Below are 24,402 nucleotides of genomic sequence, written 5' to 3'. Positions count from 1 at the left end.
ACATAATTTCTGTTTTCGTTGTGTGCGTCTTTCATCATTTTCGGTGTATCAACAAAACAAAAATAGTTATGATATTTCCAATTTATTTTTGTTAAAATTTGGCAAAGATGTTTTCTCTTTTTTTTTTTTTTTTGCAATTTGTTTTTATGAAACTCACTCCAAAAAAAAAATAATAATAATAAATGCTAAAAATATAACTTCATAATTCGGAAAGCTCGAAAGTGTTCACAATTTTTTAAGCATGCAGTTCCTTTAATTCCATTAGTGAATTCAAGATGAAAAAACAGAACAATATTAATAATGTAGTTATAGTAATACATATCTATATCTACAAATTAGTTTTTTGAGAATTAATGCTTCAAAATGTTTTCAGGCAAAAAATTTAGAAAATTAATAATAAGGAACCTATATTTTGATTTATATAGCAGTTATTCAGTTTTGCTCCTTTTTTCTTTTAACATCAAGCATAAAGCATAAGTTAATTTTGGATAGCTTATTAAAGAACATAGTTACCTGGAAATTTAAAACAATATACACAGAAAATGAAACTACACTTTCTGCAGCAAATGCATTAATACACTAATTTGATGTAATGAAAATTAAGTAATTGATTTTATTTTTGAAGTTCATTGTAGTCATAACATTTGATTTGAAATAAATGAAAGGATCATCTATAATTGAAACTGAAAATATTTTAACCACTGTGAAAAAAAAAAAAAAAAATTTGATAAATGAAACAAATATTCTTATCTTAAATGCTTTATTAAGACAACATGAAACATTTTCAAAAGGAACAATAAAACAATTAAAAGGAAGGCATAAATTCACCCTGCTCAACCCAATGAAATATGCATAACAAAGCTTTAAAATGAAATGAACTACGACACTTGACTTTAATATTACTTAGACTCAGGGGCGTGCTTAGAATTTTAGCAGCCCTGAGCAAAATTTGTTTCAATAGTCGATAAACAATCATTTCTGTTATCTATTTATTCTCTCATAAAACATAACATATTTCATTATCATACACTACAACCCACTGTAGTGTATCACCCAGCTGTATAAGTTAGTTCGAGATTTTAAAAAGTAATTACAAAGTTAATGTAAAAAAATATGACCAAAATATGGTTGCAAAGAAAATTTTTGGAATCCGAAAGAGGTTTAATTGACTTGAAACGAAAAAAGTATCATCCTTTGGAGTACAAAAAAGCGTAACTTTGTTTTTATTACTTTTGTATCCACTCGTACAACCAGGAACAAAGCATGTCCTATCGCTTTTCTTCTTTTTATTATTTGTAGCCATGAAGAAGCAAATATTAGTTCTGAAACAACAGTGCTTTCCGCAACAATAACGATTTTAAACACTTTGTTCAGGATCAACAATGGGAATTCAAGATAAATAAACAACGCCGGCGAGAGCTCGCGCGCCCTCTCGCGGTTGCCTCTTTTTAAGTGCGATATTTTTAACATTAGCTCAATGGCCGATCGCAACACTACCCCTTCTAGGCACTATAGTTTGGACGATTATTTCTAGCGTAAATGCAAGAAGCTCTGAAAAGTTTAGTTACACTGCAATACTGCTGAAACGCCCAACCGCTTCGCAGCAGTATTTATGGGGATTTATATTGCAATTTCAGTGTACAGCGGCATCTGTTGACCATTTTTTGTTACTAATTTCCAAGTTTCTGTTCATGATTTTTATGGGTTTCACAAAAACGTATCGTTTATTTTATTCCAATATCGTCCTTTGCTTTCGAGATATTTAATTCTGTTATCAGGGAGTCCTTCGTTGGACACTCTGCATAAACATACAAAATCCGCTCTCTCTCTCTCTTTATAATATAGTATACCGGGTGATAGGACCAACTTCAAAAATGAATAATTCGAAAACGAAAAAGGATGAAAAGATGCGGTTTGCACTAAACGAATGGAAAGGAAGCCGGGTTTTGTTTAGCAACGAAACAAAAATAATTCTGGTAGTCGAAGCTAATATGCATCGAAATGCTGTCCATAGTTGAGAAAGCCCGTTTAGCTAAACTGTATTATAGGAACTATTACAAAATAAGAGCTATAGTGCCATCTGTTGGTCGAAAACAGAACAATTTTTGTTTCGTTGCCACAGAAAACCCGACTTCTTTTCGATTCGTTTAGTGCAAACCGAATCTTTTTATCATCATTTGTTTTCGAATTATTCATTTATAAAGATGGTCCTGATTTTTGGATCACCCTGTAAATTAGGATTAGTAATATAATTATCATTTTATCCATTATTGTTTACTTTTTTTACATCAACTTTGTTATTTGTTTCCACAGTTTCAAAAAAAAAAATGTCCATTTTGTGAAAAGGACAAAAATTTTTTTTTTCTTGTTTCATTTTTATTATTATGTACTATCACTGCTGGTGTTGTTGTTTAAAGTTCGCTTTCTGTTTATTCGAAGTATTTCTCTCTGTTTCAATGAACTATTGACTGCACAATTTTTTTTTTTTTTTTTTTTGAACTTGTCACACCCATTTAACTTTATATAAATAACCTATACATCTGCTTCAAATTCCTTTTCATATTTCTCATGTTACATCTAATAATAATTTTACATTGCAAAAAAAATAATAAAAAAAATGCTGTTATAGGTACATAGATCCATTTCAGATTATGCAGGATATTTCACATCAATTATCTTAATATATAAAATTGGAGTTTGGTAAATTTGTTCCCTAAGTTCTCAGAAACTACCCGGCAGATTTGGCTGAAACTTTCACCGTTTGTTCTTTTTGGTACTGGGGAGGTTTGTAGATCAGTTCGATAAAAATCCGATTGATAGTTCTTTTTTTATTCTAATTTGTCCAAATTTTCGCATAAATGCCCCAATATGACGGTTAAAAAATACGTGCACATGTTAAAATTATGTGTCCATCGAAAGCGCTTATTTTTCTGCTAAAGATGGCATCTGTTAGAAAGTTCTAAGTTGTATGAAAAACGAGTTATGGGCTTTTTTTGTTCCATGTTCGAAGGCTTTCCTCAACCCAATTCATTATTTAGTGTATCATCTCAACTCCCAGTTCATAGTTAGAATTGTTGAATGTTTTTGTGTTTCGTCTGACTGTTTGGGCTTTTCTCAATCAAATCTTAAAGTAACGTTTTTTCCCCAAGATTGGCTAATAATAACTAGATTTGGTTGATTATTTTTCATTTAAACGGAGCTTTAGTGTAATTAATGGTTTTTTTTTTAATTATTTGTGCTGATTGGATTTTTTAATCATTATCCAATCTAACAGCAGAAACCTCGCCAAAATTTATGCAGAAAGATTTCAGTAGCGGATGCATTTGGCAGTTTTTTCAACTGTCACGGTTTTTGAAGTCAAAGACTACGTAATAATGTTTGTCAGCTTTCACCATGTAAACAAAATATCGTCAATCAAAGAATCTTTAAAAAATTTTTTTACTGTAAAATAATCCAGCAACTAAATTAGGCAAATCCGTAAACAACACAAAAACTTCCATTAATGTGACTTTGTGCACAAATTCAAACCATCGCCAAATTTTACTACTTATTTTGGAAACATTACGGATGAAATTGTTTAGCGCCATTTTATGGTGACCAAAAGTATCTTAGCATATGGCGACAATATCTCTTTAACAAAAATTAGTAACATACCGTTTTACAAAGTAAGGAGGGAGAGCATTATCCAAGGTATCCCAAAACGATTTCCACAATAATTGAAATTTTCCAAAATAACTAAAGCAAGTTTAAGGGGATCACGGGCACGCGGCTACATTTTTTTTAAAACAGTTCGTTCTTCAATAGATATACAGAGAAGGTAAGACTCAATGTAAAAAAAAAAAGTATTAACTGATAAATCTTTTTAAACATGTGAAGTTTAATTTCATATTTCGAGAATTCTTCAAATTTGTATACACTTAAATTTTGTGTTTTCGTTTCTAAATGAATACTATTTTGCTCTTTTTACTTACTGCTACTTTAGTTTTATAAGTAAGGAAGAAGCTAGATTTTAAGTCACGTCAAAAGGGTGTAATTTAAGTTCTTTCACTTAAAACAGAAAACAAATACAAGTAACGATTGTTTCTGATAATTATTGCTAACCCAGGCAACGCCGGGTATTTTTGCTAGTAGCATTTAAAAGACAATAACTCCAGTAGTTACGGTTGCAATTAACGGAGATAATAAATATTCCATAAGTTTTTTTGTCTTCAGTTATAACCTTAAAAAAATTGAAAGTCCGCGATTGGATGGACATCTGTTTGTTACACAATAAAAGGGGCCCAATTTAATGCATTTTTAATTTAAAAAATAAATGAAGCTTTGTATAATCATTCTAAAAATTGCAACTATTGAAAACTTTAACTTCCAAATTGAATTTCTAAGGTTGTATGCATCTTAGGATGTTTACAATAAAGTACGGAGTGAAAATTTCTTAAAAGAAAAAAATATTTTAATCTCTGTTTAGGAATTTGTTCTCCCTTTTGCATGGAGGGTAAAAGCACGAATCGGAGTCGGAGACGGAGTCGGTGGTTTTAAAATCCCGGAGTTGGAGTCGGAGTCGATCATTTTCCCTTCTACTCCGCAGCCCTGATGCATATGTGTGTGCATGCTCGAATTTTATCATTCGGTAAAATTGGGATTTCATTCGGCAAATTGAAAACTTTCCCCTTCCCAAAAATATTAGTTCTCTCCCCACCATTTCACATAAATTCAATAAGACCAATAATATTTTCAATTCGTTAATAAATATAAGAAATGTGTGTTCTTGAACCAAATGAGAATAAACATTTTTCAGTTTCGTTTGTATTTATTCTTTTTTTCAAAACAGCTTTAATTTTAATAGAATTTATTCCAAACCACTAGGAGAATGTACAACAAACATAATTTACACATTTAATAAAAGAAAGAAACCCTAGATTTTTTTAAAAGAAAATTTGAAGCCTTAAAAAAAATTGTATCATACAAGGAAAGCAAAGCAAATACAAAAACCATTGCTAACCTGAAATTGGCTAAAAAAACACGACCGTTTACGTATAGGCAAAATAAAAGTGTACTATATATTCGCTAATTAAGGCCTCCCAGTATTTTGTTCAAATAAAACTTTTTTATGCTTATATTATTTATTGTGATATGAATACATATTTGGCCTAAGAAAAACGATACACTTCAAACTATACATGATAAAATGTCGCCCCTCTCCGAAAAAAAAAAAAAATGGAATCATCCGACGTAGAACGTCTGCCACCACCGCTCCGTGGTATATAAATTGTGAATATAAGTCTTAAGCTAACTCAATGAATCGGAATAAAATAGCACGCCACGGGTGAAATCCCCCCCCCCCTTTTTTTTCTTTGAGAATTAAGGATTATATTATTTTCCCCTCTAGCTCTTTTTCTTGCGATATATTTTTTACATCTATTTTTTTTATAAAAACAATATTCTATATTATGATCAATTGTTAAATAATCATAGTGTAAGACGTGACACCGCCAACTAGATTTAAAATAAAAGAAAAGAAAAATGTTAAACCAACCGTGAAATAAACACGAAATCATTAATTACCATTAAAAGTCCCATTGAAATATCAAATAAGAAAAATAGGAGGAAATATGGCGACGACTTTTCTATTTTCGCTGAAGTAAATAGAAAAGAATCACTAAATCAAAAGACGTTCTTGTCGGTAATGTACCCAGAATTGTACGTTCACAAGTTAGAAAAGGAGATTTTTTTTTCATAAACGTTCGTCAGTGTGGCTCTTCAATAGGAGGTCACTGAGATTTCCCAAAAATTTTCTTATTCGGAAAATTTTGACTGCCGATTCAAAATATTTGAAGACAATTTTGCAATATTACAGTTATTGTTTACCTTCTACAGGATATCATTTTTGAGCTATGCGAAATCCGTACATACGCACATACATACGTACACACAGACGTCACGAGAAGACTCGTGGTAACTAACTCGGGGATTGTCAAAACAGACATTTTGGGGGTCCATACGTTCTAAAGTACATATTTACATGCGGTTGGGCCGAGAAAACCACTCAACATTCATTCGGGTGTGAGCAAAGTGGAAATTTAGGGCGAAATTTGAGAGGATTTTTTTTTTTTTTTTTTTTTGATTACATTATTTCCTTCACTACGTAAAAAGAAATAAAAACGCTTTCAATTCTTTTTTTTTCTAGTGATGTAGGTGGTTGGTGCTTCGAAACTTTGTGGAAAACTCGTTTGTGGTTTTTTTTTCCCCTGCGGGCTTTCCAATAGTATCAAACCGAAAAAATTGGACCATCCGTCCGCGTAGTAAGAGTCATTTAGGATGAAAATGTGTTTTAATTTATATCTCCGTTAATCGGCATTTGTTTTCAAAAATTTTAATTGATAACACTAAAGCTCAGCAACAGCTAGGATAGACCGTGGCACGTTTACGCAGCGCCCTTTTTTGAAAACAGGTTACAACTGGAGAGCCAGCAGTCATAACAGATTGAAGCTGCTCCCTAGCAAATATCCTCACAAGTTTTTGAGCATCATTCGAGTTTCGGTCGAGCATGCAGAAAGAATAATCTGTTTTCTACCAAGTCGAGAAAATTTTGAGTTGAACGTTTTGTAGCTTATTGTGAATAAATAATACTTAGTTAAGAAAGAAAAAATATATAAAAATTAGCAGAATTTTATCCTTCATTGAGAATTGTGTTTGTATGAACTAAAGGGCTTATTAAATATTTTTGCACGTTAAAAATAAATCCAAACTTGGAGACGGGACAAGTTTACGCGTTGACGTTTGAGCACCTTTATACGCACGTTCTTACTGTGTCTTACTTCTAAACGTGAACTGACGCTTTTTTTGCGCCAAACTATCTCAAAACTTTTTAGAATTTTCAGGCTATTTAGTTTTGAAAATCACCATTTAATTTTTAATTGAGTTACAAATTCGTATCTTATAGCTTACAATCATGTAGTGCTGTCTTCATGCTCATTAAGCTTTTACTTTATACACTATTCAGTCTGCAATAAATTTGCTTTATTTTAACGATGGTAAGACATTATGTTCAAAAAACTACCAGAACCAAGTTAGGTGTCAAAATAAATATGCGCAAACGTGCCCCGTGTCCGTGGCACGTTTACGTCGTAACCGACTTGGACGCAAAAATAATTTTTTTAACGGTTAAAAACACAAACTGAGCAGCAACCGAATATACCAATTTCGACTCCATTAACTGCTTCATAAAACCTCATTGTCTAAAATTTCCTAAGTTAAAACATAAAATTTAAGAAATTCATTGAAAAAATCAGCGTAAACGTGTCTCGATCTACCCTACTGAACAAAAATAGAATGAAGAAAATCGGTTGAGAAACAGAGGAGAAAATGATTTTGAAAGAATTCCCTGCACACACACACACACATATATAAAAAATAAGGTTGAGCAGTCAAGTGATGACTTTTTTGACATCCACTTTTGTTTTTCATGATCCATTACTGAAACGACACTTTTTTGAAGTGAAGGATGATGTAGTTTTTGGATGACAGACATATTCATGAAGCTCTATCATTTTTCTTGGCAGCGAAACGAATCTATTGTTCTAAAATTTGTAATCGGTATAAACAACCAAGCTACGCTAAAGTTGGTAGTAAAATTCGCAAAACATTTAATCTAATGGCTTCTAAATTTTTTATTCTTGCGCCCCCACCCCCCCTTTCATGCAAAATTTGCATTGTTTCTCCCGTTCAATTTCTGTAGCAATCTGATTTCATAATTGCTAGCCTTGTGCAGCGCCACCGAGAACCAAAGGTCTTGCCAGTTTGGTCGCCGCACCTCCTCTCCCCACAACACTTATAAAACATATACTACACCGATTCCCAGCCAGGCCCCGGTAGACTAAGCTAATTCCCAGCTAACTACAATGAACGATGATCAAAAACATTTGTTGTTTTATGTGACAAAAGATACAGAACTTCGCACAAAAATATTTATTTGTTAATATCAATCGTATTTGAAAGTCAAAAATTACAATTATTATTTCAAGTTTCAAAAGCAATCTAAAAAAGAAAATGTAATTGTTATGATTGGACACAGCTAACCCAATATTATTGGTTGAACGACGACTGGACTTATTTCTAGTGTTTGACTTTGAAAACTCTCAATTATAAAACAAGAAGGGTTTTTTTTTTCTAATTAAATTTACCTTTATATGTACTTCTGTCAAGCAGAAAAAGCTGTTTGGATTGCATATATTTTTTAATGCTTAACCCTTTACATGTTCCCAGAAACACAGAGCTGTTAAGAAATCCTATTTTTTTTCATTAAAAAAAATAATAAATTTTTCCATTTTTTTCCAATTTTTCCCGAAAAAAAACGGTAAAAAAACCGGTTTTTTCCCACCACTTTAAAATTTCCGGAAATTTTACATCTCTACGTAGGAATAAGAGATTGAGAAACACTCACCTATATCAATTTAGTGTGTGTACAAATTTGAGATCTATAATATTTTTTTTTACTCGCAGGCTATTGCTCGGATTCATGTTAACAACTATGTTCCTGTCAATGTGGTTAAATAACTTAGCAACAACACTGTTGATGGTGCCAATCGTTGAAGCGGTTATTGGGGAAATTGATATCAAGAACGACCACCTAGCTTTTAGTGATAATAACGGTGACTATGCAATTCTTATGATTCATATCGAAATTTATAATCTATCTATGCCCCTACCCCATCTATATACATACAGTTTCCGATCATGGTAACATGTAGCCCAGAAACTTCGGAGATTTCAAAGATCCTAACTCCATTTATGTGTTCTGTACTTTGATGTTCATTTACAAAATGCAAACACAAAAGAGTAAGCTAGGCATTGGTTCCATAAAAAAAATCATTTATAATAGTAATATTGCTGAAAATATCACATTTCTCATTAAGAAAGAGGAAGACAGGCCCGCAAAATCTCCAATAGAATAAGGAAGTAATTCAATATTTTCAACAGTCCCTCTAAAAATTTCCCATCAGAATAAAACAACAGTTCAAAAATAAACTCAAGAGTTTCTTAAAACCACTATTAGAATAAGGACAACAGTCCCTTGAATTCACTTTTAGAATGGGAGACAAATCTTTAAAACTCCATGTAGACAAGGTTACCTAAGATTTCTATTAGAGTCAAGGACAACTAGCTTAAAATACGCACGTAATCGCGCATGCAGTCCTGTAACGTAAATAATTTGAAAATTTCATTTTTGTAAGTCAAATGTAAAACAAGAATCTTGTGTATTTTATTAGTATAGCTGTGTGCTGATGTCAATTAAGGCAAGCTCTGTGAAAAATGGTTTTTGAGCATGTATCCAAATTAGTTTAGAATTCACGATTTGCATAGAGGAAAATCGAAATTTCGATCGATATAAAAAAATTAAATATTCAAGAATCTCTTCTCAAAATTACAGAATCAATGTCCACATTTTGCTCAAAAATGTAATAATTAAGAAAAATTTGAAAAAAAAAAAAAGATTCGACTTCAAAACTGCAGATCGACGTTGCTTAAAAAAATTAAAAGTAATTTTATTAAAATATACCATCGACAACACTGTTAAAATGTATTTTTTGAAGTTGGCGTAAAAGGAAAAGAAAATTCATGTGGAACCATACTTCGTTCATATTTTCCCACTCAAAGTTAAGAGCGAAATATTTATACCGTTACACAAATATGCTGTCATCAATGTATGTATGCGAGTAACATTGAAGCACCTGGGCCCGTTTAAATTTATAATGGGATTGTTTCCTTCAGTCAAAAGTACTACTTTTCGTCACTGAATGAGCAAAAACAATAAGATGGACCCAGAAAATACTTTCATTTTCTCATCATTTAATTTTTAATTAATTCTTTAAATGTCCGATTTTTCAAGCAAGACGTGGTCTTTATGACGTCACAAATGATGTACTTTAGTCAGTGGCGCACCCACGGGGGAAGGGGGGCTAAGGGGCTTAAGCCCCTCCCAGAAGCATGAAGACGAACTCCCTTGACCAAAGAAAGATAAAAATTACGTTTTTTTTTCTCTTGAATTCTGGAAATTTACCAAGAGAGAGCACACAATCCGAAACCCCCATCCTAATTTCATCAAAGGTAAGTTTAATTTTTACCGGATAAGAACTGCCAAATTCCTAACGTCACGAAAAATTGGTTGAAAACCGCGCGTTATGAAAGACTTCGATTTTGAATATTTTTCTAGCGTTGAACTCTTTCTCTTTACTAATATCACCAATGCTAACCTACAATTGCGTTTTTCCTTATTCATTTCTAAAACATTTCCAGAGAGGGTTCTGAACCTTTACATTCACCTAGAATTGCTAAAGATAGCCTAAAGTTGTATGATAAAACCTCAACTTCAGAAATTTTCAGGGGAGATCCCAACCCATTCTGGTAATCGAAGTTACTGAAAAGTAGACAACGAGAGAGAGATTTTGAAAGCAATTTAGCAATTTGTCTAGGGGAAGGTCTTCCCCCCCCCCTTCCCACCTCTTATCTTCCCTTAACTTCCCAAAAATTTCGTTTTCAAAGCTTGAGAAGCATTTTCGGGACAGTTCTCTCGAAACGCACACCTCCATCTGTTCTTTGATGTCACTAAGCACTTCCCTAAAATTGCGTTTTTTGGGACTTGTAATGCATTGTAGACTTGGTTCCCCCCCCCCGGGGGAAGGCCTTTTGAAACTTTATTGATTTTGCCTTTCACTTCACTTTTCGTAGTTTCTTGTGAAACTTCTAGCCCCTCCCAGAAAAAAGACATGAGTGCGCCCCTGACTTTGGTGCATTCCACTGGCGCCCTGAATGTTTACGCTTCTATCACATTTCCAGGTTATGATAATTCAGAAGCGAATTAAATATTGAGCTCTGCGCTTGCTATCAACCATATCGTTGCCACTACATATCAGTAAAGAAGAGAATTAAATATTGCGCTCTGCGCTAATGGCATCAAGTGAATGGCATTTCATCACTTGTGATGTCATGTGCGAAAGCGTAAAAAATGAAACTGAATCTGCGTATCAATAAAAATAATTTTTAAAAAATACTTAACTTTATCAAATTATTTTAAAAATGGTTAAATTCTATGTTTTTAAGCATGCTCTTTAAAAAAAAAAAAAAAAAAAAAACTTTTAAAATTTCGGAAACTACTCCATTGTAGCTGAATTATGGCTACGAATAATTTATCAATCGTTTTTGCACCAACTTCAAAGATTATGTTGTTGGCTCTGTATCTTGAAAACTGGAAATAATCGAAACTTTTTACGGTGTTTTTCGTGAGTGTTACCTACCGAGTTTGACTTTTTAGACAATATTTTTGAACAAATGACTTAAAAAACTTCCTATTAGAATAAGAGAGATCTGAACAAAAGAAAGAAAACAGAATGATTTCAAAAGGGGGAAACTGTTAACATGTTAGTTTATCATGAAAACGTATCCTAAAAATTATCTTCACTTAATGTCTTGGTTTTTATGAAGTCCTTCATGGGTACGATCGTGCTCCTGAATTGAAAAAAAGGAGGTAGTGACGGGCCGATTTTTTTCATTTTATTATTTTTCTTTTTTTTTTTTCATTTTTGTCGATTAGAATGGCAAAGATGTTGTCAGAAATATCTTCAAATGGCAGATTGCACAAATCTGAGCAGCTAAGACCAGCTCTGCAACAAACAGCATACTTCCACATATGCCTTCATTCACAAACATGAGAGAAATCTGAAAAGGACGGGTGAGGCTGGTTCGTTTAATGTTGTGATTGGAGGTGACGAACTAATTTCAAGATTTAAGTTGGTCTCCTCCGCCAACCGTTTGTTTTCTCGACGGTTCCTTAAATACGAATGGGGGGCCTCCGTGGCTCTGTGGTAGAAGCTTCGTCTTCTAAGCCGGAGGTTGTGAGTTCAATTCCCGCCGGTGCCCTGGGGGTTATTTCCCACTCTTGTATTGTACATCCTTCTTGCGTATGCCCGGAGGCAAGGCGCCTGGCACGCAGTCCTCTATGTATGTGAAGCAGTTAAGCTTCTAAATAAATAAATAAAATACGAATGGAATGAAACTACTCTTTTGGTTAAAGACTAGGACTGGGCGATATACCGTCATATATCGATATATATCTACTACCGCAATAACGATGTTTAGATTTCTATCCGTCCGATATATCGTTTGAAAAGAAAATACGAGACTTAATTTCGGAGAAATTAAAATACTGACTAAAAATACATAATCTTGCATAGCTCTGTGTGATGGGTGAGTGTTTAAAATTTGATATTTTCTGCATTCTTCAAACAGTTATTTAATTTTTGATTATAGTAAAAGAGAAAAATTCACAAAACCGCCGAAGGTAAATGTGGGCCCTGTCAGTTTGGTCTACGGATTTCCTCCCCCTTTAAAGTTTTCAAAACTTATACTACTACCATTCAGAACGGGGTCCTTCCAATGACCCGCGCTCTCTTTCTGACAAAGCTGAAGCTGACATGGCCTCTCCTAGGCCCATAGAAGTGAACGTGCATCGGTTAAGAAAGCATCCTAATGCAACAATTAAAAATTAATCAATTGAGGTATCCACAAGATTCATAGTTCAAATTAAACATAAACCATTGATATTGCGCTGAATAAAGTGTTTAAGGAAAATACTGAAGAAAATTATTTTTTATTTATTTTTTTTAATGAAAAACGAAATCTCACTAGAGGGAGCGCAACTCATCTTTTTCAGTTCAGAACGAATATAACTTTAATTCCGAAATAACGAGGTAAAATATTAACGGCCTTCATAGCACACGGCACCATTGAAACGATCTGACGAAATCTCACTTCGCTGGCAACCCCGAATAGAACGAAACTGAAACTTCTTAATTTCGCCAGGCACTCGGCGCATACGAGTTGACGGAACTTCTGGGATGCATGCGCGAAAATAGGGTTTTTATGTAAGCTCTACGCAATAACGGATTTGAAGCCATAATTATTGTAGCAAAGCGAATCCGAGCATACTTACGGTTTTACGTTACTGTTGCAGTTTATTGCAGCTCTTATGTTTGGTATTTTTTGGCTTCAGTTTAATAGTCGTTATCAAATACCGGAATTGAAAACGTGAAGAAATTTTCGTATTCGTTTTCCGGTGAAATTGCTTGTGAAATAATGACATTGATGAGATAATTGATTTACCGAAGATTATGGATTTTGGATTGAATCTGATGAAGAAAAATTAATTGCATTTTTAAAATAAATGTTAAAATATGTGTGTATCGTTAAAAAACAATAGTTTCAAATGTAATATATATTTTAATTAAGCAAATGACGATGTTATTAATGCAAATTCACAGTTTACGTCAGATTTTTGCCAAATATGGCAGAGAGGTCCTTTGATGCTCAAAAATTCACATTGGGCAGTTTTCGTTCGCAATCGAAACCCCCTCCCCCTCCCACCGGGGATTTCCTTTGACAAATCCTCAGTTTTCGTCGGATCTTTGCCAAATTTGGCACAGCGGTTTTTTTTATGCTTAAGAATTTTCATAGGGAGTTTTTCGCTTACCTATGAGGGAGGGAGGGGTGCGAAAACACCCCACGGAGGTTTTCCTTATGCAAGTCCAGTTTACGACGGACTTCTGCAAAATTTTGCATAGAGATTCCTTGATACTCAAGAATTCACATATAGGGCAGTTTTCGTTCGCGATCCGACCTTCCCCTCCCTCCCACGGGATTTCTTTATACAAATCCAATTTTCGTCGGATCTTTGCCAAATTTGGCACAGCGGTTCTTTGATTGTCAGGAATTGTCATAGGGGTTTTCGCCTACCTATGAGGGAAGAGGGGAGGGGGAAAATACATCCCACGAGGGCTTTTCCTTATGCAAATCCAGTTTTCGTCGGATTTTTTTCCCAAACATGGCGCAGTTGTCCTTTGATGCTCAGGAATTCCCATAAGTTTTCTTTCATCAAAATGGGGTGTATGGGGACCACCTTGGGTGGTTTTACTAGAAAATCCAAAATGATTACGAAAAAATCCAATGATGCCTAAATTTAAATTTTGAGTCACAAAATTGTGCTTTCTATACATTGACGGGAAATGTTTGCTACTTTTTTCCCCCTTCTTTTTTAATCCTGATTGCTAAACATGTGTCACTAGACGAAACTTCTATTTTCGAGGTAGACCGTGCAAAGTCGGGTAATGCAGCTAGTGATATATAAATTAAAGGTATATTTTATAGTTTTGTGTGCTTAATGGGTGTATGGTGTGATAGTTTCCGAAATTTAGATCTGCATTCTTTAAGGATTTGTTATTAGTATTTTACTTAATGTTACTCAACTAAGAAGTAAAAAGTCTTAAAGCAAGAGCTATTAAATGACGAAAAATAAATTATTTAAGACGTCAATATGAAATATAGTTCAAAGTGCATTCAAATTATTGAGACTGCTCAAATTGAAAGATTTAGACAAAATATTGAATTGAATATTTAAAACTTTTTCGTTGCAAAGTACTTTTGTCATGCATTGATCTATGCCATTTGCACGCACTCACCCCCCCCCCCCCAAGAAATTTTGAGTTAGAGAAATAATTGCATTTATTATATTTGGAAATGTTTTTTGTTGTTTTTCGATATAATATGCTCTGAACCTTTGCAGTCCCCCCCCCCCCCTCTCCAAGAATATATCGATATATCGAAAATATCAATGTTGGAGAGCGATATATCGCGGAATTAAAATTCTGATACGCCCAGTCCTATTAAAGACTAAAAAAGAAGGTTCACAGTTGCATTAAATGCTACTTTGACGAACAGGTGGAACTGAATACTGTCGAGGAATATCGGTGGATACCTCATTTCCATACAGAGTAACTAGCTTTGCTGTATATAAGTGGACCATCTGCACAGATTCGGCTTAAGCTTCGTGACTGATTTCAGGAAGTAAAAGTGTGAAGTGGGGGAGTGTGGTCAACCTAACACCAGTTCGTTTGAAAAACACCGCACTTTTTTTTTTTAGCCAGACATGGGAAGATGTGGTATCACATCCTCTAACTGCGTCAAGAAAGAGTACTAAGAGCTATTCTATTTTTCTTCGGTTGAAAAAAAGAATTATAAAGCTGAATATAAATTAACCGGAATTTGGCATTTTTATGGAAGGAAATATTTTGAATGCTTGAGACAAAAACAGCAAAAAAAAAAAAAAAAAAAAAAAAACAAGTAGATCCACAGCCTCTCCATCAACGATCTGTTGAGATGTACCTTATTGGATGGCGGTTCGGATAATGTTGTAATCTGGTTCTTTTTTTTTTCTTTTTTCAATGCCTTCAAGTCCAAACCTAGGGAGCAACTCGTTATTGGTTTGTCATTTATTACATGATTTGGAAAACCGTTTCTTCTGGAGCACTCTGATGCTGAGAAGTCAAATATAATCATATTGCTCTAGCTCGCAGTTGTTCTGTAGTATCCAAAGATAGTACAATCGCCCCAGAGTCATTCCATTTCTTCAATAAAGTTTAACATGAACACAATTCATTAAACTCACTGAAAAAGCACGCAGCTGAATTGTTTAATGTGTTACAACTAGGGATTAGTTCTTTCAGGCTATCCATTTGGTTCATTAGACAAACATGCTCACAAACAAGGCAAACATTTATTGATTCACAAATACCGTGATGTTTCTTTCAGTGTACATAAAAAAATATTTTGAATACATTCCTTCAGATCTGTTGTAAATATAGATAAGCATTTTTTTGCTTGGAAAATCGAGACCTGCTGTTAAAAAAAAATATATAAGGAAGCATTTTTGATTAATGTTTCCAGGTGTATCCTTATTTTCCATTCTTTCTGCTTGAATGATTTTTCTATAAGTATAGTCATTCCATAATATTGCACATAAAGTGTACAAGGAGGCCTTTTCATTGTAGTTTTCCCGCTGAAGCTTTACGTTTCATACGATGAAATTCGACAGTTTCATTTTCTTCGGCAAAAAGAATGAGTGAACTCACATTTTCATTTTTTCTTTGTTTCTCTGCTCGCCCGCCTTCGGATAATTGACTCTCAATACAAATTCGTCTGACATCAAAAATATTCTCCATTCAAAATAAAACTCGGTAGGTTACTTTCCAGTCGAAAAATGGAATGCAGCCGAAAATTCATCAATGTGAAAGGTATAGATACGTAGGCAAAGGAATGCTTGCGTTACCTGCATAAGGCTGTCAACTATTGGCCTATTTTTTTCTTCTTAGTAACCGGCGTGTCCCCCCCCCCCCCAACAGAGATAACTTATTTAAATACACTATGTCGACATGGTGAGTATTAAAAGTGACATCTATGGCAAAACATCGATGGTATTGATACATCGACCAAAAAACATCGGTGTTTCCAGACATCGATCTTTTTAACAGTGTATGACATACATTTTTGAATATACTACACTAATTTAAGCAATACGAAAGAATACGTACCTGACGAATATATTGAAAATACTGAACCTCAAATCATGAATATAATTATATAAGAATAATTTCGCAACATCTTGGTATTATAGTAGAACAAAAATTGATAATAAGACAAGCACCGATTCATACAAACTAGTTATAGTAATAAGGAAATATTTTCAAATTGAATAAAACTAAAAGTAAATTTACATCAAAAAAGAATCTAAGAAAAAATGTATCGTAGCACTTACCGTCAGTTGAATGATGATAAAAAGTTGTGCTAATTATTTTAAAAATACAAAATTAATTCTAACAATTATTTTTAAGAGCTAGAAATATGTGTTATACTGTTAGTTAATAATTAAACACAAATTGTAAGTAATGGAGGGACGACTTGTTGGGGGAAATCGATAAGTAACCCCGAATATCGGCGTTGACAGTTTGGAGAATTAATTTTAAATTGAAAAAAAAAAAAAAAAAAAAAAAAACGTCTTCAAAAACACCAAGGAACTAAAAAGAAAAAAAAAAAAAAACCTATTACACTTACATACTACTTACATACTATTTCTTACCCAAACTAGAAATGAAATTTATTTTACTATTCCAGTACAAAAATCAAATAAACACCCAATTATGAAATAAAGACTGATTTTAATTACTATACGATGAATTATTTTCAATACCGAACTAATTATATATGATCTCTTATTTTTAGTAACCTTTTGAGGTCGGTTCCTCCTATAAACTACTACCTAACGTAACTGAGAGCCCACTGAATCCTGAATTAAACACTAATTTAACTAAACACGAAATTAGTCTTTAAAACTAAACCTACTCAGTAAGTAGTAGTTTAAAAGAGGCCCCGACTTCAAAAGGTTATTAAAAATAAGAGATCGTATATAATTAGTTCGGTATTGAAAATAATTCATCGTATAGTAATTAAAATCAGTGTTTATTTCATAATTGGGTGTTTAGTTTAGTTGTTTTAATACTGGAATTGTAAAGTAAGTTTCATTTCTAGTTTTGGGTAGGAAATAGTATGTAAGTGTAATCGGTTATTTATTTTCTTTTTAGTTCCTTGGTGTTTTCTGAAGGCAGTTTTTTTTTATTTAAAAAAAAAATTATTTCTTGCTTTTTAGTGGCGTAAATATAAAATAGGTTCGTAGGGTAGAGTATGTGGTACATGACGTTGAGGCCTTCCTTACGCGCATGTCGAGTAAGAAAACGTCGAGCTCATGAGTCTGAAAACAACTAATAAGATGAGCACGAATGTGAAGAAAAAATTTGTCTTCATTATTAGTTCGACTTTATCAAAGTTTGCTTTCCGAAGGCAAATGCACGAGTCACTAAAGAAACAACAGAAATCGCTTTAAGTTTAAAATTGTAAAATTGTAAATTTTAAAATTGTCTCACTGTAAATTGTAAATTATATTTCACAATAATACGTATCACACAACTCTCGATAAAGCTGTCATAGATTTAGGAAAATAAAACTTTGTGGAAGGACGAGTATACGTAAGCTCTCAGCATAGTCAAGGATGTAATAGCTCAATCTGATTTAGAACCCTTTAAACTTTTAACTAAACCTCACAATGAACGAGCATTAGCAGAAATGCAACAATTGATGCATCTCATTTCTAATAAAGTATCGACTGTATTCAGTATTTTAAATGTTTACGGTTTCTCAAACTACAAATAAACTGTAAATTGCAAGTCGTGAAATTGTAAATTATAAATTGTAACATTGTAAAATTGTAAATTGTAATTTATGTTTCACAATAATGCGTGTCATGTAGCTTGTGATAAAAGTCGCATGCCCCCAATTATAGATGAAGATTAAAAAATTCCACTAGAATGGATTTTATGTTTCCTTCAGAGAATCCATGATTCAAAATGTTCATTATGATTACTCTTAATAATAATGTTTTTTATTACTTTCTTTCACTATGGGTAAAGAAAGCATACCTCTGTTTTATGGCATTTTTTTTAACAAAGGGTTTTATATTTAATCGTTCGTGAGGGAAATTACATGAAATTTATTACATTTTAAACATAATTTTTCTCTAAAGAACAAATAGGGTAAATCAAAGATTTGGAACCTTAGAGTTTAGTTTAGATCACCGCGTATCTACTAAACAAAAAAAAAAAAAAAAAAAAAATCATAAAAACAGGTTCACTAAGTGAGTCTATATACAAAGTTAATAAAGTACAAATCGCTTTAAACCTGCGTATGATATTTGAAGAGTTCCCTCAATTTCATCAAACCCGAACTTGATTGTCCGCCAGTGAAGTATACCGTTTCAAAAAAAAAAAAAAAAGAATTCTCCCAATCGGTAAAGGCAGGGGCGTGCACAGAAATTTTGGGGACCGTAACAAATGACTTTTCCGGGCCCCTCTCCATATTGTTCACCCCTATAATTCAACACTAGAATTAAATATATTGGGCCGCCTTCATTCTCAGGCTCGGGCCAACAGATGTTATTTCTCACCCCCCCCCCCTTCCTGTGCACGCCCCTCGGTACAGGTGTCTTCGAGTATTTATAGAAGATTGTACAAAGAAAAAAACTGATCCGACGAGTTCAGAACCTCCTCCTCCTTTTTTTGAAGCCTGCTAATTAGTATAACCTTAATTTCAAATTAAACCAGTTCGGCATTGTGAAATAGTAAATCTAGAATACTGGTCAAACTTGTTAAATCAAACACCAGGTACAACACATTATTAACGAATATAAGTTAAATCATCGGGGGAGAGGTGTCCTCTAAATACACAACTCCTGCGTATACGACGCGCACTTCTAATAAACAACATGAAGTATTCAGAGAGTTAGTCTGACACCACTGCAACTGAACTTTAAATGATAAAGTATTTGCGAGTAACAATTCTATGTAATTTTTTTGCAAAGCATCGTTTTTCGCTGCTAATAAAAGACGTCTTCTTATTTGCGAATTAATTACTGCTTATTATCCGTATTATCCGGATTTTCGTTTTTTCATGTATCACCTTTGGTCCTAGTTAGTCCCGATAAATAAGGTCGTACTGTAAATGGAAATAATCTGGAAAGAAGCTCACTGAAAACCTGTGTAATGTTAATATGTTTAAGATTTGTGTTATTTTAAAAAAGGTTAATAGAAAGAGTTTTGATATTAAGCACATTAGGTACCTGCTTTTCTATTAAATGTTTTTCAGATGTATACTATATTCTAGAAATCGGGAACGTGCATCCTTTATAAAAATTAGCTCTTGTAATCTTACTACCATTATATGTGCGAAAGTTTGTCTGTATGGATGTATGGATGTTTGTTACTCTTTCACGCAAAAACTACTGAACGGATTTTGATGAAACTTTACAATAATATAGCTTATGCATCAGAATAACACATAGGGTAGTTTTCGTCCCGTTATGGGGGGCAAAACCCCTTAGGGGTGCAATAAAACACAATTTTCGTATAAATTCTCTAATATGGGGATGAAAAAATACTTGCACATATTTATATTACATGTCCATCGAAAGCTCTGATTTTTCTGCTAAAGATGGCACCTGTTCGAAATTTCTAAGTACAGTCGGACCTCCATATATCGAAGTAGCAAATTGCCGGAAAAAAATTCGATATATAGAAATTTCGATATAGTTATAGAAATGATCTTATTTTATCATAAAAGTATCCTAAAACATTAAAATTAAAGCTAATTTTCGTGCATGAAACCCAATTTCTAATTTATACGAGCATCGGATTAAACGAAAGTTAATAACTGAAAAATTAACAGAAATTACATTTTTGTGCCTTCATACATCTTCATTCTTCGGCAGTTCAACTTGATTCGCAACATGAGGGGATTTTCGTTTTGACAATATAATCGGGAGAAAAGTAAAAAATCAATGCACTTAACTTGAATGATTTTTACTGAAGCTGAAAAGATTAGGAATGATAATCAACAGACAAAAAGGATAACTTGAAACTGATTTTACAGTGTTACTGGTTACAACTAAGATTTGAAATAAACTTGAGGGAATTTAAGAACTCCAGAACGAAACAACGACCTATCTACACACCCCTCAAACCCAGATTTCTTATGAGTTTCTTAGCAACCTTTAGTGAACATAATTTTCTCCCCTAACCTTCATTTCTCATCAGACAAACAGTCTAAAGTGGAAAAAAAAAATCTACGAATGCCTCGAAAAAATTTCGATATATAGAGATTTTTTCGATATATAGAAACAATTTTTCTATGTAATGAACATTGAAATTTGCTGAGATTTCGATATATAGAAAATTTCGATATGTGGAAGTTCGATATATGGAGGCTCGACTGTAGAATAAAAAACGAGTTATGAGCTTTTTAGTTCCATGTTCGAAGGCTTTCTTCAACTCAATACAGTATTTAGTGTATCATATCAACTCCCTGTCAATAGCGACAATTGTTGTATTGTTGACTATCTTTGCTTTTCGTGACTGTTCAAGGCTTTTCTCAAGTCAAATCTTGAAGTAAGATTTTTGCACAAGATTGGCAAATAATACATGGATTTGGCTGATTATTTTCCATTTTAATGCAACTTTGACGCAATTAATGCATTTTTTTAAAATTTATTTGTGTTGACTGGGTATTTAATCGATCATCAGGAATCTAGCCAAACTTTTTTTGTGGAATCAGTTTAATAGCTAAGGCATTTGGCAATTTTTTCAACTGTCGCTGTTTGTGAAGCTAAAGAGTACGCAATACTGTTTCTTGGTTTTCACGGGTGGTCAACTTTACTGTAGTTAATAAAACAACTGCTCAATGGGCGTTAGATTAATCAAGTTGTAATAAATATACGCATTCTGACACCAAGCAGCTTGAAACATTTTCTTTTTACTTATTTTTTTTCAACAAAAAGGTTCAAACACTTGATGGTTTATTGAAATTTTTTAACTTTTCAATTTACAAAGTTTGAACAGAACGACGTCTGTCGGGTCCTCTAGTAATTAATATTAAACTATGAAGATTGCGACAGTTTAAAGTGTGTTGCAAATAAAATTATGACAAAGACAAGTTGATAATCTCTTCGTTTCGAGCTATTGTTGAATACTGTTATTTTTCTTACGAATTTCTTCATAGTAGTATAATAAAAATACTTTTAAAAAATAATTGAAAACATTACTGTTTTATTGCTTTAATTTGAAGTAGTAATTTCAAAATCGTATCTCGATATATAGTTTTTAAAAAAATAGTAACTTCAAAGAAATTGTTGAATAGTAGTAGTTTTTTTTAAATATCTATTATGTTGATTAATTTTTGTTGCCATGGTTACAAATTGTTTGCGTTTATTCAAGTTTTAACTTAGCAGATTTTTCTTTTAAAATGGTAGGGAGGAGTATAAAATTACGTTTTTTACAGCAAAATTATCAAAATAGATGAACTTAAAAAGCAAAACTTCGTCAAAATACAAAATTTTCAGATTATTAATTTCCATCATTTAAGATTGTCTAAGTAATAAAAATGCATAAGCTTATACGAACAAAAAGAAATGTTATTCTAGCCTTTTAGCTATCATCAATCCACGTAAAAAATGCTCTTAAAGCAGTCATTTAAATTTTGAAAAACGTTATCCGAACGAAATTAGAATGTTTCTGAAATTGAAGCTTTAAGAGATATTTGTTTTTCTTTTAACATTCACAAAATAACAGTGTAAATTACACTTTTCAGGCACAACTATCCTTCCCGAAAGAAAGCAAACGGATGATCCAGGGGAAGATAATTTTCTTTCGAAAATGTCTTTACAGCAGTATGTAATGTATTTTTTCTATCAAATTAATCCACTTCTTTTTTGTTATTGAAATTCTAATTTTTAAAAATAATACATTTCACAATTATTCTAATGGAGAGGATGAGAGAGATTACCCCCTCCCCCTCCCCTCCTTTTGGAATCGCTAGAAAAGCTCCGAGAAGACATGCCACTTTTTCATTGTCACGTGACAAATCTTCGTAATGTCTTTCACCTAATTACTCATTGGACAAACTGCTTATTATAAAGGGACTAATTGTGTCAAGCCGAGTTATGGAAATGAGTCACCCCGTGACAGGTGACCTAGCGGTCCTCACCCGTCCATCTCCGATTTTCATGAAATTTTACAGACATGTTCCACGTCTTTTGAAACCGAGAGGGGTGAAAAATCTGCTCCTATTTTCAATTTCTGGTACAACCTGATACAAAACGGCTTAATTCGCAATTTTTGAGCCAAACTGCGCCAACTACTTTACAACCCAAAAACATTTATTACAAGAAAAAATAGCAGTTGCACTCATTTTTTGTCAGTGAAAACTAAAAAGGAGCAAATAAGTAAAAGAAAGGGGCAAAGAATTCTTTTTATTCGCCGAAAATTGCGTGCTGTATTTTAAGTTCCAATCCTTTTGCATACTGTTAAGTTTTTCAAGTTATTTTAACCTATGTTACTTTAAATTGGCTTATTTCATTTCTTATTTTAGTAATTATTTCATGTTTTGAATTAAATTGAGAGGTATTTGTAATTTAATTCTGTATGTGCGGAAAAGATGTTTTAAAAAGAGTTCATAAAAATATTAAAATTTATTGTAAAAAAATGCATTTTAGCAGTATAATCTACCACACATACATGCATGCATCCATTTCTTTTAAAATACTTTTTAAAAAAAAAGTAGTTTCTTTAGCACATTGTCTACTCCACGGTCCTCCGTACCTACCACTGTTTGCGGTTTAACCGGTTAGATGAGACCCTGAAGACAGCTCTGATTTTTTGATCCGGACCAGAAACCGACAAATCCCTGGTCGAGCATCCCCAGAGGTATCGTTTCACTTGGAGGACTTTGTGACCACAAGCATATTTAACGTTCCCCAGTCACCATTAATGAAGACGGTGGATCTTCGATCCGGCTGGGATCGAAGATCCCGGGACCCTCTGGTCACTAGCCCGATGCCTTACCGATCAGGCCTCCGCGGCCCACACATTATCTACTGGCTGCAATGCATACCTGCATCCATTTCTTTTAAATTATAAAACAAAATATAGTTTATTTAGCACACTATCTACCGAATACGACTGATGTTTAGTAAGAAAAGTTCCTCTGGTACCGGATGAAGTTCGAACTAACCAAAAGTAGCACATCGACATGGGTGAAGTTAAATAAAATACAAATATGTGGTCACGGCAGGTAATGTGTAAATTGAAATACAAAGCGGCAATGTGGGGTCTACCTTTTGCCCTTTTCCCCCGTGAGGAATCTTTATTATTACTATTATTATTATTATTATTATTATTATTATTATTATTATTATTATGGTATTCGGCGGCAGCACTAAATTTGCGATTAGACTAAAATTGTAATACCTGGGGGCGTGCACGGAAGCCGGCTGGCCGCATTAAGAAAGGCTATGCAACGGAGATACTGAAGTTTTATTTATTGATGTCTGTTAGTTATGTTTTAAGCTTGACCAGGGAGAGATGGCGGATGACCTTGAAGCGGAAACACCAGTTGTATCATTTGTAAAGCTTGATCGTGGAGGGATGGCGGATGACGTTGAAGCAGAAACATCATTTATAATAGGCTGTTTGTTATTATTTTGTAATAAATAGGATCAGCGAGAACGACTCTTATTACCTACTGATTCTACCAATAAACAAATGATAAAATTGATGTTTTTGCTTTAAAGTTATCAGCCATCTTTTCGGGGTCAAGCTTTAGTAAGTTGTTATTTTTTTTGTAATAGATAGGATCATGGAGAACGCGCCTCTTACTACTGTCTACCTCTGAGAAGTTGAGCTATGGCAACCCTTCTATTGGCGAGAAAATCCTGTACCGCTTGCTACTTCTTACCTGAATTATATTGTTCGCTAAATGGGCAATAACACTGCAAACTAAATCCGTAAGTTCTTAAGTTAGTTCCTCACCCCTATTTCAACAAATGGAATCGTTTAATCGATCGGGCAGCGGAGCTGAACTTGCCAGAGGTGAACAGTACTCGGCGCTTTCTGACTGATTCGACCTATTACAAATGATGTT

General features: G+C 33.4%; 1 protein-coding gene across 3 annotated transcripts in view; it reads left to right on the top strand.

Annotated features, from left to right (window-relative positions):
- LOC129217366 (Na(+)/citrate cotransporter-like) overlaps positions 1 to 24,402 on the top strand; it is a 111,161-nt gene that overhangs the window by 26,984 nt on the left and 59,775 nt on the right. For all 3 annotated transcript variants that reach the window (XM_054851672.1, XM_054851664.1, XM_054851656.1), the window contains exons 4-5: positions 8,500 to 8,648; positions 22,072 to 22,150. In XM_054851672.1, coding sequence (XP_054707647.1) covers positions 8,500 to 8,648; positions 22,072 to 22,150 — 228 coding nt within the window. The remainder of the gene's footprint in view (positions 1 to 8,499; positions 8,649 to 22,071; positions 22,151 to 24,402) is intronic.

This window comes from Uloborus diversus, chromosome 1, assembly GCF_026930045.1.
Source record: "Uloborus diversus isolate 005 chromosome 1, Udiv.v.3.1, whole genome shotgun sequence".
NCBI lineage: Eukaryota > Metazoa > Arthropoda > Arachnida > Araneae > Uloboridae > Uloborus > Uloborus diversus.
This window is presented reverse-complemented; position numbering and strand designations above follow the sequence as displayed.